The 13,261-nt window shown below is 43.8% G+C and overlaps 1 protein-coding gene across 1 annotated transcript in view; it reads left to right on the forward strand.

Annotated features, from left to right (window-relative positions):
- The first annotated feature begins 393 nt into the window (after window positions 1-393).
- Window positions 394-13,261, forward strand: part of LOC117553715 (venom phosphodiesterase 1) — an 83,140-nt gene continuing 70,272 nt past the window's right edge. Inside the window, exons 1-2 of the mRNA XM_034227761.1 lie at window positions 394-475; window positions 2,985-3,072. Coding sequence (XP_034083652.1) covers window positions 437-475; window positions 2,985-3,072 — 127 coding nt within the window. The 5' untranslated portion in view covers window positions 394-436. The remainder of the gene's footprint in view (window positions 476-2,984; window positions 3,073-13,261) is intronic.

Below are 13,261 nucleotides of genomic sequence, written 5' to 3' on the forward strand. Positions count from 1 at the left end.
ATCAAAAATACATATGTAAAACTTTTTTCTGTATTTGGATTTTATTTACATGTATATGAAACGGAACACATTTGTGTGTGCTTTGAAAAACACAAGTGTGGATCCGGAAATACAAGTGTGAATCCTTCTGTGCGCATGTGTGTATTATGAGACTGTTCTGAGCCCATAGTTATTGCCTGTACAGCACTTTGGTCAACTGAAGGTTGTTTTAAATGTGCTATATAAATAAATAAAGATTGAGATTGAGATTATCATATGAGGTTTGACGGAAAACATCTACGCATCCGAGCAATCTGTTACTTATTTATTGCTCAAACCTAGTCCAAGGGTCACTGAGGTGATACTTCACTGCCTTTTTCCATCAGTAGTGCATGTGTTTACCTCTATCTGTCTGTCTGTGTGGTGAGGATTTGTGACTGCAACACTCATAGGAGCCATGGGTTGGAAGGAGTCGTCTAAAAAGAAGAAGATTATTGTAAGTACTTGCTTTGATTTGTAATTGATGGCAAAGGGAAAAGCATAAATATGTTTTTGTACACTAAGTTCTAGAGTTTGAGCTTTATATAATCCATGATTTGGCTAATTCATGTGTTTTCTCTTATATGGCTTTCAAAGGCAGCTTAAAACATGTGTTGACCCAACAAGGGAGTTGAGTCCTCAATCTAAGAAAGGTAACACTTGAATATTGGCCAGTTATCAGTTTGTTCAGGTAAATAAAGATGGCTTTAAGTTCCAAATCTAAAAATGAGACAGCATTCTGTCACATGCATCCATCAGCCACTGAACAGCAACACATGTATTATATTATATTTATCAGTAGATGTTGGTAGAACACTGCAGTCTTTCTTTTGGATATTACTGCTAAAAGTAGTATCTTGGCGCAAATGAGAAGAATCCGCTTTACTCAGTTTAAAATGACTTTACCTATTCCTCTAGCTCTATCTCTATTATCTTCTCTGGGTAGACTGCGCCTGGGTGTGAACGGTCTCTGCACCGTCCACTTTATCTGCTAGCTTTGAGTTTTCTGCCACATGTGTGTCACCTCGAGGCTGAAACAGAACAGAGACTTCCTCGATGCAGCATCAGCAATGGTGTGCTGGAAAGGAGTTGATCTCCCTCCTCCGAATATCAGCAGTTGGGTTCATCTGCCGAACCTTTCCCTGGATCGACAGGACCATGGCATCTTGAGGAGTGGGAGAAGGTGACCTGATGCTGCACAGTGGACAAAGCAGAGGAGACTTGGCCAAAACACACTTTGTGACACCAACAGCCATTTATCTGAGCTTCTGGGAAGGCATGTTGAGGAAGGTGCTTCCAGGAGGCGACTAGAAGCCTTGCAGGACTTTTGGCACCACCTGCATCACCACCTGCTTCACCACATGTCGTGGGTCAACCTGTTTGGAGCTGGAGGCAGACTGCACCGCTCTGTAAGACGCCTTGCCGACTCCTGAGCCAGGTTCATCAGCTTTGGGTGAAGAAAACAAGGAGAGATGTCATCTGGAGGCATGAGAAGCCTTCTGGCTTCAAACCTAACGTCTCTCAGTTTTATGCTTTTTTTCGCCACACAAGCTGGAGAAGAGGCTTGGCCTCATCTGAAGGCGCAACAAGTGAATCCCCAGTGCAATCTTGGTCTTGTAGGACTCGATATGCCAGCAGATCTGCAGAGACAGCTTGTATATGGATGTGTCGAACACCCTGATGGGTCTGTGTACATGCCTCTGCTTCCATCAATGAAAGGCATAGATATTTTGTTACTGGATATCTCTTGCTGGAATCTCTCGCTGACTGTCAAACCGTCCTGGGTTCAAGCAGGAGTCACAGAGCGTGGAGAGTTGCCATTGATAAGCTGTTGATGTATATCAGCACAGAACAGACTTATGTATCGGGACAATGAAGATTTAACAACCATTTGGACTACCTATCTTGTAAATGTATTATCTCTTCGATTTACACACGGCATCTATTGCACGTCTGTCCGTCCTGGGAGAGGGATCCCTCCTCTGTTGCTCTCCCTGAGGTTTCTCCCATTTTCCCCCTTAAACTGTGGGTTTTCTCTGGAAGTGTTTCCTTGTACGATGTGAGGGTCTAAGGATAGAGGGTGTCGTTTTTTCTCATACTGATATTCTGAACAATCTGTGCTCATTGTATTAGCTGTAAAGTGTCTCTACTGTAGGCTATTTTTATTATATTTACAGCACTTTGGCTCGACCAAAAATCGTTTATAAATGTGCTATATAAATAAAACTTGATTTGATTTGATTCAATAGCTCAGCGATAGACTGGACAGTACTCAAACAGAGTTCATCCCACAGGCAAGAGAACAGTGTGTTCAGGTCGCTGAATGCAGTCAGACAACTAACAATTGAACCAAGTTGCTTAAAATAACATTAGACTACATCAAACAGATAAAAAGTCTGTCTTAGGCAGTGATGGAACAAGTATTCAGAGAAGTACTAATAATATACTTGAAAAAATACTCCATTACAAGTAAAAGCCTTGAATCTGATATCTTAGTAAAGTATGTATGCATCTATGCATGATGCAAGTTTGATTGGGAAAATGTACTTAGTAAAAGCACTCATAGCAGAAGAAATACTTTAAAGTATTTAAAATAAATTATTAGTATGTATGAAGAAATGCGGCAAATCTTGACATTTGAAAAGATGGAATTGTAAAATGTCTTAAACAATTACTATAATTGCTGGCAATACAGCCAACCCACTCATTGTTTAAGGTGTACCTAAATACAATGTTGGACAGTTTAATCTACAAAACATGTCTTCATTAGTTTAATGTGTTAAATATATAATACAATATTTCACTAGAATAGAAGTTGAGTGGCACAGAAAGTAACAATTAAAATCCCTCAAAGTACCTACAAGTTGGACTTAAGTGCAGCACTTGAAAACATGTACTTTATTACATTTCACCACTAAGGCATTTAAAAAACAAAACTGAAATGAATTTGTGTCTGTGTGTCATAGATATGTCTCTTGGCTGTGTCCATCGTGACCCTGATTCTCGGGCTTGGACTTGGACTTGGACTGGACTTGAAGAAATGTCAAAACAAAGGTGCTGTCTGACACACACACACACACACACACACACACACACACACACACACACACACACACACACACACACACACACACACACACACACACACACACACACACACACACACACACACACACACACACACACACACAAACAAACAATCCAAATATGTATGTATGTCCATTCACATGCTCAATGTTTTACTGTGATATGTTGTTTCAACAGTTATTTTATCACTTTATTTAAAAAAAAATGTTTTATTCTATTTTATCTTTATTTTTGACCTTGTGTGAATCCTGTTTTCACTCTGACCCTGTTGCTGCTATAAACGCCTGCATTTCCATCTTATCTTATCTATCTTACATGTCTCTGCACTCACTCACACGCACATCACTCACATTTTCATTCACCTGAAATGCATTTTTCTGACATTGTAAAGCAAACTCTCCTTGTTCAGAACTCTTTGTTTCTCTGACACAGCATTTGGTGACCTAGTATCTCCCCTCTGCTCCTCCCTCTCCGTCAAGAAAAATATCCATGCCACAATATTTGGGTTTTATCAACAAAATAGTCCAAAATGACACTAACGGCACGTCCACACAGCAGCGTGCGTTGAAGCTTCCAACGCTTCTGCCCATTCACTTTGAATGGGGTGACGTCACTTTTAGCCGAACTGTATTTTGGGAAGCGACGTGGAGCGTTGCTGGCATTGCTCGCTTCAAAAGTTGAGCAATGTTCAACTTTTGACGCCTCGATGGAGAAGTCAGCCAATCGAATCATATGCCAGTACAAGCTCTAGCCAATCAAACCGCGTGCTTGTGTGTCTGGGGCGGGAGATTCATGTGATTGGTTGTTGGTCGAGTGTCAGACACGCCCGCCGGCAAGTGTCAACGCACGCCGCTGTGTGGACGGGCCGTAACTCTGACTCACTTGTTGGAGTTTGACGCCAGAGGCATTCACATTTGGCACTGATTGTGCACACCAAGTCCAAATATATGATTCATGCTTTAGGGTGCAATTAGTAACACTTAACAAGCCCTGAGCATGTCATGACTACACTTCATTGGTGGTATTTAACACCGCTGATTGAAGCCAGAGGTGTTCCATGTACTTCCTGCTCTACATTCGCAGGATCGCTGAACCAGATGAACAATATCCGAACGTATGACTTCATATAAGTAAGCGCTGAGTGGTCTGCTAAATCATCAGAGATGTATGTGGTTTTTCAGCTTTTCTGATGATTTAGTAGACCACTCAAAGAGCCAGACAAATGAATGCATCTCATGGGGAGGTCAATAAAGCAAGTGAGCTCAGGAGATCTGTATTAAGTGTTCCTGCACACTCACTATTTCCACACTTTGTGCTGAGTCAGAGTAAGGCTTTGTCTTCCTTTGGCTCCCTGGTCATGTGTATGAGTATGGGTTAAGTCAATGGCTACAGATAACACTGTCATAAATCCAGGTGCAACGCAAAGCATGCAGTCCCGTGCACCGTGTACTGTTCAGAGCAAAACAGGGTTGTGTTTACATCATACATCAGGTCATCATAAAGGTGTATGATATCATAAAGGTTATAAAAAAAAAGAATTATAAAATATATATTGTCCTTTTACATTTTAAGATCGTCATAAAGGCTGCTTGATACTAATGATCTCTTTCAAAAATTATAAAATATATATTGTCCTTTTACATGTTAAGATCGAGTTGAGTGTGAAGGCACTTCTTTCAGGAGAAAACACATTGAGGACCTCTTCTCCTTAGCGTATTGACATATTTTAGATTGTTGCTTTTATTGCATTTAAATTGTCTATTGTTTTTTACTTGTACTTGTTTTATGGTGTGCGAGCAGTGCTGTGTTTTTTTGTATGTTTAGTTTGTTTATTTGACTGTACAGCACTTTGTTCTGGAGGTTTTATAGGCTTTATAAAAAAAAGATGTATTGTATTAAATGACAAAACTACAAACATTCATATATTTTATACATTTTTGACCACCAAATGTGCTGCCCAGGGTCAACAGCTTAGCTTTTTTTAATCCTATTACTTTCATAAATCCATAATTCAATGTGATTTTTGTAAATAAGGGTCCATCGTATTATTTCTAATCACAATGTGCTGTGGTCAACAGCAAAGTGTATGTGGATAGTAATATTTTTTTGTATTATTATTTTTATTAAACCTTTATTTATACAGATAAATCCCATTGAGATCATTGATCTCTTTTTCAAGGGAGACCTGCTCAAGTAGTTCCACATGAAACATAAAAACATAAATAGAACAACAAAAGGACATCATACAGCATCATTTACATAATTATCCACATAAACAGGTACCAATAGCTTCCGATTGAGTAGCATCCAACCGAGCTTTAATAACATTTAGTGGCACCAGATTGTTCAGTTTCCATTTCAATTGCAGACTATTCCAAGACAGAGGAGCTGCACATCTAAAAGCTGTCCTCCCTAAGACAGTCCTAGCAGTTGGCACATTTAACAAAACCACAGCATTCGATCTCAGGCAGTAGCCACTTACAATTTTCCGTGAGATCAGGGAGCAGATATAAGATGGAAGTTTCCCTAACATGGCTTTGTATATAAAAATGTACCAGTGACTGAGCCTCCGTACAGTTAGTGAAAGCAAACCAGCCCTTGCATACAGGGTACAGTGATGGGTTAATGCTTTACAGTTTGTGACAAATCTTAGTGCACTGTGATACGCAGCATCTAACTTGACCAGGCAATTAGCAGGTGCATTCATATACATCAAATCACCATAGTCCAGCGCAGGTAGAAAGGTCACAATGACTAGCCTTTTCCTGTCCTCAAGCGAGAAACAGGACTTGTTCCTGTAGAAGAAACCTAGCCTAACCCTCAGCTTTTTAAGCAGGTTATTGACATGAAGTTTAAAAGTGAGACAATCATCAAGCCAGATACCAAGGTATTTGTAACAGGTAACCACTTCAAGTTTTATTCCTTGCGTAGTTACAATATCCAAAACAGGCTCTGGTGTCTTTTTAGCTTTAGAAAAGAGCATTACCTTGGATTTCTCAACATTTAAAAGAAGCTTTAGTTCAGAGAGCTGAGTCTGAATAATGTTAAAAACAGCCTGTAATTTAACACCAGCCTCCTTAATGGAGGGACCTGCACAGTACATCACGGTATCATCCGCATACAAATGTAAAGTAGCTTCATCCACATTTCCACTCCAGAGCCGGCCCATTCAGCCATGTTTCCGGCTCCAGAACCGGACCTTACTGCCATGGTTCCGGCTCCAGAACCGGTCCACACACCCATGTTTCCGGCTCCAGAACTGGACCTTACAGCCATGTTTCCGGCTCCAGAACCGGACCTTACAGCCATGATCCAGGCTTCAGTTCCGGCCCCTCAGCCATGGTTCCGTCTCCAGAACCAGCCCACACAGCCATGGGTCCGTCTCCAGAACCAGCTCCAGCAGCCATGATCCAGGCTTCAGTTCTGGTATCCACAGCCATGGTTCCGGCTCCAGAACCGGCCCATACAACCATGGTGCCGGCCCCAGTTCCAGCCGTGGTTCCGGCTCAAGTACCGGGCCCAGCAGCTATGGTCCCAACTCAAGTTCCTACTCAAGTCCCAATTCAAGTCCCTACTGAAGTGCCGTTGGAGGTTCCGCTGGGGGTCCTGCCAACTCCATGTCTTGTCCCGTTGGGGGTCCCGCCGACTACTCTCCTGCCGGGGGTCCTGCCAACCCTATGTCCTGTCCCGTTGGGGGTCCCACCGACTACTCTCCTGCCGGGGGTCTTGCCAACCCTATGTCCTGTCCCGTTGGGGGTCCCGCCGACTACTCTCCTGCCGGGGATCCTGCCAACCCTATGTCCTGTGCCGATGGAGGTTCCGCTGGGGGTCCTGCCGGCTCCATGTCCAGTCCCGTTGGAGGTCCCACCGACTACTCTCCTGCCGGGGGTCCTGCCAACCCTATGTCCTGTCCCGCCGACTGCCCTCCTGCTGGGGGTCCTGCCAACTCCTGGTCATCTTCCGTGAGGGATCCTGCCGAGGCCTGTCCCACCAGCGCCGGTTCCTGTCCGGCCGACACCGGGTTCTGCCCGGCCTCCGGTACTGTCCCGTCAGCGCCTTCCTGCCCGGCCCCCTGAGAGCCGCGGTCAAGGTCTTCGCCCTTGAGCCCGGCCCCCTGAGAGCCGCGGTCAAGGTCTCGAGCCCCTCCCCCTGAGAGCCGCGGTCTTCGCCCTCGAGCCCGGCCCCCTGACTCTTCCTGCCGCTGCCTTCGCCCTCGGGCCCGGCTCCCTGACTCTTCCTGCCACTGCCTTTGCCCCTCCATAACCCCCACCTCGGACTCTGTCTTGCTCCCGGGCCATCCGCCCGAGTCCCCCTTCTCGGCTTCTGCCTTGCCCCCGGGCCGTCCGCCCGAGATCCCTTCCTGGTCCTCTGCTGTGCCCCTGGGCGGTCATCTCAGTCCCGTCCTCCTGACCCCCTCCACCCACCCTGGTGGCTTAGTGATGCCGAACCCTAACCCAATTGCCGAACACATGGACTTCTCTTTGGAACTCCATAACCTCGTTGTCCAGCTGGTGGTCACGAAACCACAGGAACCGAAGGTAGTCATGATGATCTTCTCTGACTAAGAAGCTGTGGAACATTTGCTGGATGTCTGGCTGCAACTGGCTCAGTCCTGCAGCGGATGAGGACCCCAAGTAGATTGTTGTTGAGGTCTGGTTCTCGAAGAAGCACATTGTTAAGAGAAACGTTATTGTACTGTGCACTTGAATCAAAAACAACCCTGATTTGTCCTGGTTTCTGGGGATGGTAGACACCAAAACTTGGTAAGTACCAGCACTCTTGATGCTCTTCCAATGTGGGAGCAGGTTCTGCATGCCCATTGCTGAAGATTTTATTCATAAAGTCCACGAAGTGACCCTTCATCTCAGGTTTCTTTGTCAAAGTCCTGCGGAATGACATGAGACGACTGAGAGCTTGTCCCCGATTGTTAGGAAGACGTTGTCTAGGAGTGTGAAAAGGGAGGGGGGCCACCCAACTGTTGCAATCATCCTTTGTGAAGTCTTTGTCCATTATGTGGAGGAAGGTCTCATCCTCAACTGAGGGTGCGAGTTTGTCGTCATCATCGGAAAGGCTGAACACAAGCCTGCCTAGCTTCTCAGGTGTAGGCCTTTGTTGTTGACCTGTGAAATTCTCTTTCACGTAGATGTTACTCTCGTATGGACGGAAGAAGCTGGGGCGTCCATTTGCCAGGATGCTGGTCTTGAAAGTGTTCACAGTTGGCTTGTGAGTTTCACCGAGACAGACGTCACCCACAATGACCCACCCCAAGTCAAGGCGTTGGGCAAAGGGAGCATTGTGTGGCCCATTGCACTGGCTGCGAACTTTGTGAGCACGAATAATGTCTCTACCAAGCAACAGAAGGATTTCAGCTGAAGGGTCGAGTGGTGGGATTTCGGCAGCCACCTTCTTCAGATGAGGATGATGGCTTGCAGCCTCCGGAGTAGGAATTTCCTACCTATTTCCAGGAATGAGGTTGCATTCAATAAGGGTAGGCAGTAGCAAGGGCACTCCTCCGTTAACAGACTCGACAACAAAGTCACTGGCTCTTCTCCCAGTGGTTTCTGTTGTGCCAGAGCATGTCTTGATGGTATAAGGAGAAGCGTTTTCATGAATGCCACATTTGTCAAAGAAGTCAGATCTTGCTAGTGATAAGTTGCTCTGGTCATCTAACTTCACATACATTTTCTTTTTTCTTTCCGGATATCCTTTAGGATAGACCTTGACCAAAGTTATTTTGGAGCAGGATTTACCTTGGAGGTCTTTCCCACAGACCTCGGTGCAATGAGAGGTGGCTACCTCTGTGGCCTGTTCAACTTGCTCCCCGCCATGCACTGCGGGAGATGTGCTGGGACCAGATGCTGCCCAGTTGGGTGGACCAGCATGAAGAGCTGAGATGTGATGATTACTGTCGCACTCTGAGCAGTGGATGTCGGCTTTACAGTCTTTAGCTTGGTGGGTCGTAGAAGCACAGCATTTAAAACATATGAAATGCTCTTTCAGAAAACTCTTGCGTTGATCAAGCAGCATTCCCCTGAAGCTCTTACACTTTCTGAGGGGGTGTGGTTTTTTGTGGATGGGGCATAGCTCGTCTGGATCCTCGTGAGGCTTGTTTTTAGGGTCAGGGGAGGAGTAAGTCAAGGCAAGGCAAGTTTATTTATATAGCACTTTTCAACACAAGGCAATTCAAAGTGCTTTACAAAAAATGAAAGACATTAAGAAAAGGGCATTTAAAATCAGTCATTAAAAAGAAAAGCTAATAAAATAAACATTAAAAGAAAAAATACATGGATAAAAGTTACAGTGCAGTTTAAGATATGAATAGTTCAATTAAAAGCAGCGACAAAAAGAAAAGTCTTCAACCTGGATTTAAAAGTATTCAGAGTTGCAGCGGACCTGCAGGTTTCTGGGAGTTTGTTCCAGATATTTGGAGCATAATAACTGAACGCTGCTTTACCATGTTTAGTTCTGACTCTGGGGACAGAAAGCTGACCAGTCCCTGAAGACCTGAGAGATCTGGATGGTTCATAATTTAGCAGGAGGTCAGTAATGTATTTTGGGCCTAAACCATTCAGTGCTTTATAAACCAGTAGCAATATTTGGAAATATATTCTTTGACACACAGGAAGCCAGTGTAAAGACTTCAGAACAGGAGTGATGTGATCCACTTTCTTAGTGTTAGTGAGGACTCGAGCAGCGGCGTTCTGAATCAGCTGCAGATTCCTAATAGATTTTTTAGTGAGACCTGTGAAGACACCATTGCAGTAGTCGAGTCTACTGAAGATAAAGGGATGGACAAGTTTTTCCAAATCCTGCTGTGACATTAGTCTTTTAATCCTAGATATATTCTTTAGGTGATAGTAGGCTGATTTAGTAACTGTTTTAATGTGACTGTTGAAACTCAGGTCAGAGTCCATGACTACACCTACATTTCTGGCTTTATCTGTTGTTTTGAACATTGCAGACTGAAGCTCAGCGCTAACTTTTATACGTTCTGACTTGGCTCCAAAAACCATTACCTCAGTTTTATCTTTGTTTAATTGGAGAAAGTTCTGACACATCCAGTCATTGATTTGTTCAATGCACTTACTCGGTGTTTGAATTGGAGCATAGTCTCCTGGAGAAATTGTTACGTACATTTGTGTGTCATCTTCATAGCTATGGTAACTTATTTTGTTGTTTTTCATTATCTGAGCCAGTGGTAGCATGTAGATGTTAAAGAGAAGAGGCCCCAAGATGGAGCCTTGAGGAACCCCACATGTCATATTTGTCAACTCAGATGTGTATTTACCTATAGAAACAAAGTTGTTTCTGTCCTTTAAGTAGGATTCAAACCAATTCAGAACTGTTTCCGAAAGTCCCACCCAGTTTTCCAGTCGGTCTAGTAATATGCTGTGATCAACAGTGTCAAACGCAGCACTGAGATCTAATAATACTAACACTGAAGTTCTGCCACTGTCTGTGTTTAAGTGGATGTAATTAAAGACCTTTACAAGAGCAGTCTCAGTGCTGTGGTTTGGACGAAAGCCTGACTGGAACACATCGAAACATTTATTTAAATGCAAGAAATTACTCAACTGTTGAAAAACAACTTTTTCAATGATTTTACCGAGAAATGGGAGGTTTGATATGGGCCTGTAATTGTTCATTACTGAAGCATCTAGATTATTATTTTTTAAAAGCGGTTTAATGACTGCAGTTTTCAGGGCCTGTGGAAAAATACCTGAGTGAAGAGATTTATTTACTATATGAAGTAGATCTGTGGCCATGCAAGGCAAAACATCTTTGAAAAATCCTGTTGGAATAATATCAAGGCAGCAGGAGGAGGATTTCAGAAGTTGAATAATGTCCTCTAGGTTTTTATCATTAATCTGATGGAATTGTGTCATGGTGTTTGAATTGATGTTAGGTGGACATAGGGACAACACATTTGCTGTTCCTGATGCAGAGGCACTGACTGCTTGTCTGATTTTCTGAATTTTGTCAGTGAAAAAGGAGGCAAAATCATTGCACGCCCTGGTGGATAGAAATTCAGAGGCTACTGACACTGGGGGGTTAGTTAGTCTGTCGACGGTAGCAAACAAGGCACGTGCGTTGTTTTTGTTTTTGGTAATGATGTCAGAGAAGAACGATTATCGTGCGTTTTTCAATTCCAAATTATAAAGGCCAAGTCTCTCTTTATAAATGTCAAAGTGAACCTGGAAATTTGTTTTTCGCCACCTGCGTTCAGCTTTTCGACATTCTCTTTTTTCTCTGTTCTCACGGTCATGGCCTTTCTCCATGGAGATATTTTCTTGCCAGACACTTCCTTTACCTTAGTTGGAGCAATGGTATCTATAACATTTTTAATTTTTGAATTAAAATGATCTACAAGCTCATTTACTGAGATGTTAGCAGGGGCAAGTGTGGAAGAGAAATTCTGAGTAAACATTTCTCTAGTATTTTCAGTTAAATATCGCTTTGTGGTTACCTCTTTTTGAACATTTTTGTGAACAGAAATAGAGCTCTCAAAGAAAACACAGGAATGGTCAGAGAGTGCAACATCAGTCACCACAACCTTAGAGATATTCAGACCCTTTGAGATAATTAAGTCCAGAGTGTGCCCCTTATTGTGCGTGGGCTCCGTCACATGCTGAGTCAGTCCATAGCTATCAAGAACACAACACAGTTCTTTAGCCCCTCTGTCCTGGGGGTTGTCAACATGGATGTTAAAATCACCAACAATGACTAGACGGTCAAAGTCAATACACACTATAGACAGCAGTTCAGTAAAGTCATCAAAAAAGCTTGCACAGTATTTGGGTGGTCTATAGATATTTAGGAACAGCGCTCGAGAGGAGCATTTCAGCTGAAGGGCCACATATTCAAAATAATCAAAGTGTCCATACGATGTCTTCCTGCATTGAAGGGAATCATTGAACAAAATAGCAACTCCACCTCCTTTCTTATGCATTCTTTCCTGACTCATAAAACTAAAGTTGGGAGGGGTTGATTCGATAAGAACAGCTGCACTGTTATTCTGTTCAATCCAAGTTTCTGTTAAAAACATACAATCGAGATTGTGCTCAGTGATAAAATCATTGATTAAAAATGTTTTTCCTGCCAAAGACCTGACATTTAATAAAGCTAGTTTAAGTTTGTTAAACACACTATCAGTCATGTTTTCTGTAACAAGCTGTGGCTGACATGGAATCACTGCTAAATTAGATAAACTCACACAAACGTTTGAGCGCTTCCTGTTTCTAAGAGGATTCACCGCTCTTAATCTATTACCTATCAACACAGATATCAGCAAAGCTACTGGCAGGCAGGGCCCCGACATGTCCTGGAAAGAGTTGAGTGCCATACGCCCTTGAGCCTGGACCCCACACATATCAGTAAGAGTTTGTTGTGTTTTGTACGCACACATTCTTATCAGGCTTCGGAGACTGCAGATGCTTTCTTGAAGGGAGGGGAGGTGGTTGACGTAGGCACGGTGATGGAGACGGGGGAGATGGTGCGGCGGTAGAGGACATGCTGCCAGGGGGAAGAGGTGGTTGACGTAGGCGCGGTGATGAAGACGGGGGAGGTGGTGCACGTCTCTGCAGTGATTTTGGTGGGCGTCGTTGAGGAGCGGGGGTAAAGGACATGGTGCCAGCCCTGCGTATCGCCTTAGTTTGGTCTTTGAACTCCAGGAAGGAATCGGTGCCAACCCTCTGTATCTCCTTTGTGTGTTCAGCAATCTCCAGGAGGGTGGGCGAGGGTGAAAGGCTGAATGGAGTATCCTCAAAGGCGTTAACAGGGGGGGGGGGGGGGGTGGTGACGGGCGGTGGAGACTCCTCCATGTGTCTCATATGTCTCCCATAATCAGAACATTCCTCAGGCGGGTGCAGTGATAATTCTTCAGGGTTTTCTGCGCGATGTGTTGTGTTTTTCTCCTGTTTTGATTCCTCTTGCTGCTTGTCCTTGGCAGAGGGAACAGATTGATGACGCAGGCAGTTGAATATGTTAGAGATAAACAATTTCACTCCTGACTTGTTCAGGCAAACTCCATTTGCCTTGAAAAGATGTCTGCGATCCCAGAACAAGTTTAAATTGTCAATAAAATGAACAGAATGGTCAGTACAGACAGTTGAAAGCCAGGTGTTCAGTGCAAACAATCTGCTGAATTTCTCCACTC

Source organism: Gymnodraco acuticeps, unplaced genomic scaffold (genome assembly GCF_902827175.1).
Source record: "Gymnodraco acuticeps unplaced genomic scaffold, fGymAcu1.1, whole genome shotgun sequence".
NCBI classification, from domain to species: domain Eukaryota; kingdom Metazoa; phylum Chordata; class Actinopteri; order Perciformes; family Bathydraconidae; genus Gymnodraco; species Gymnodraco acuticeps.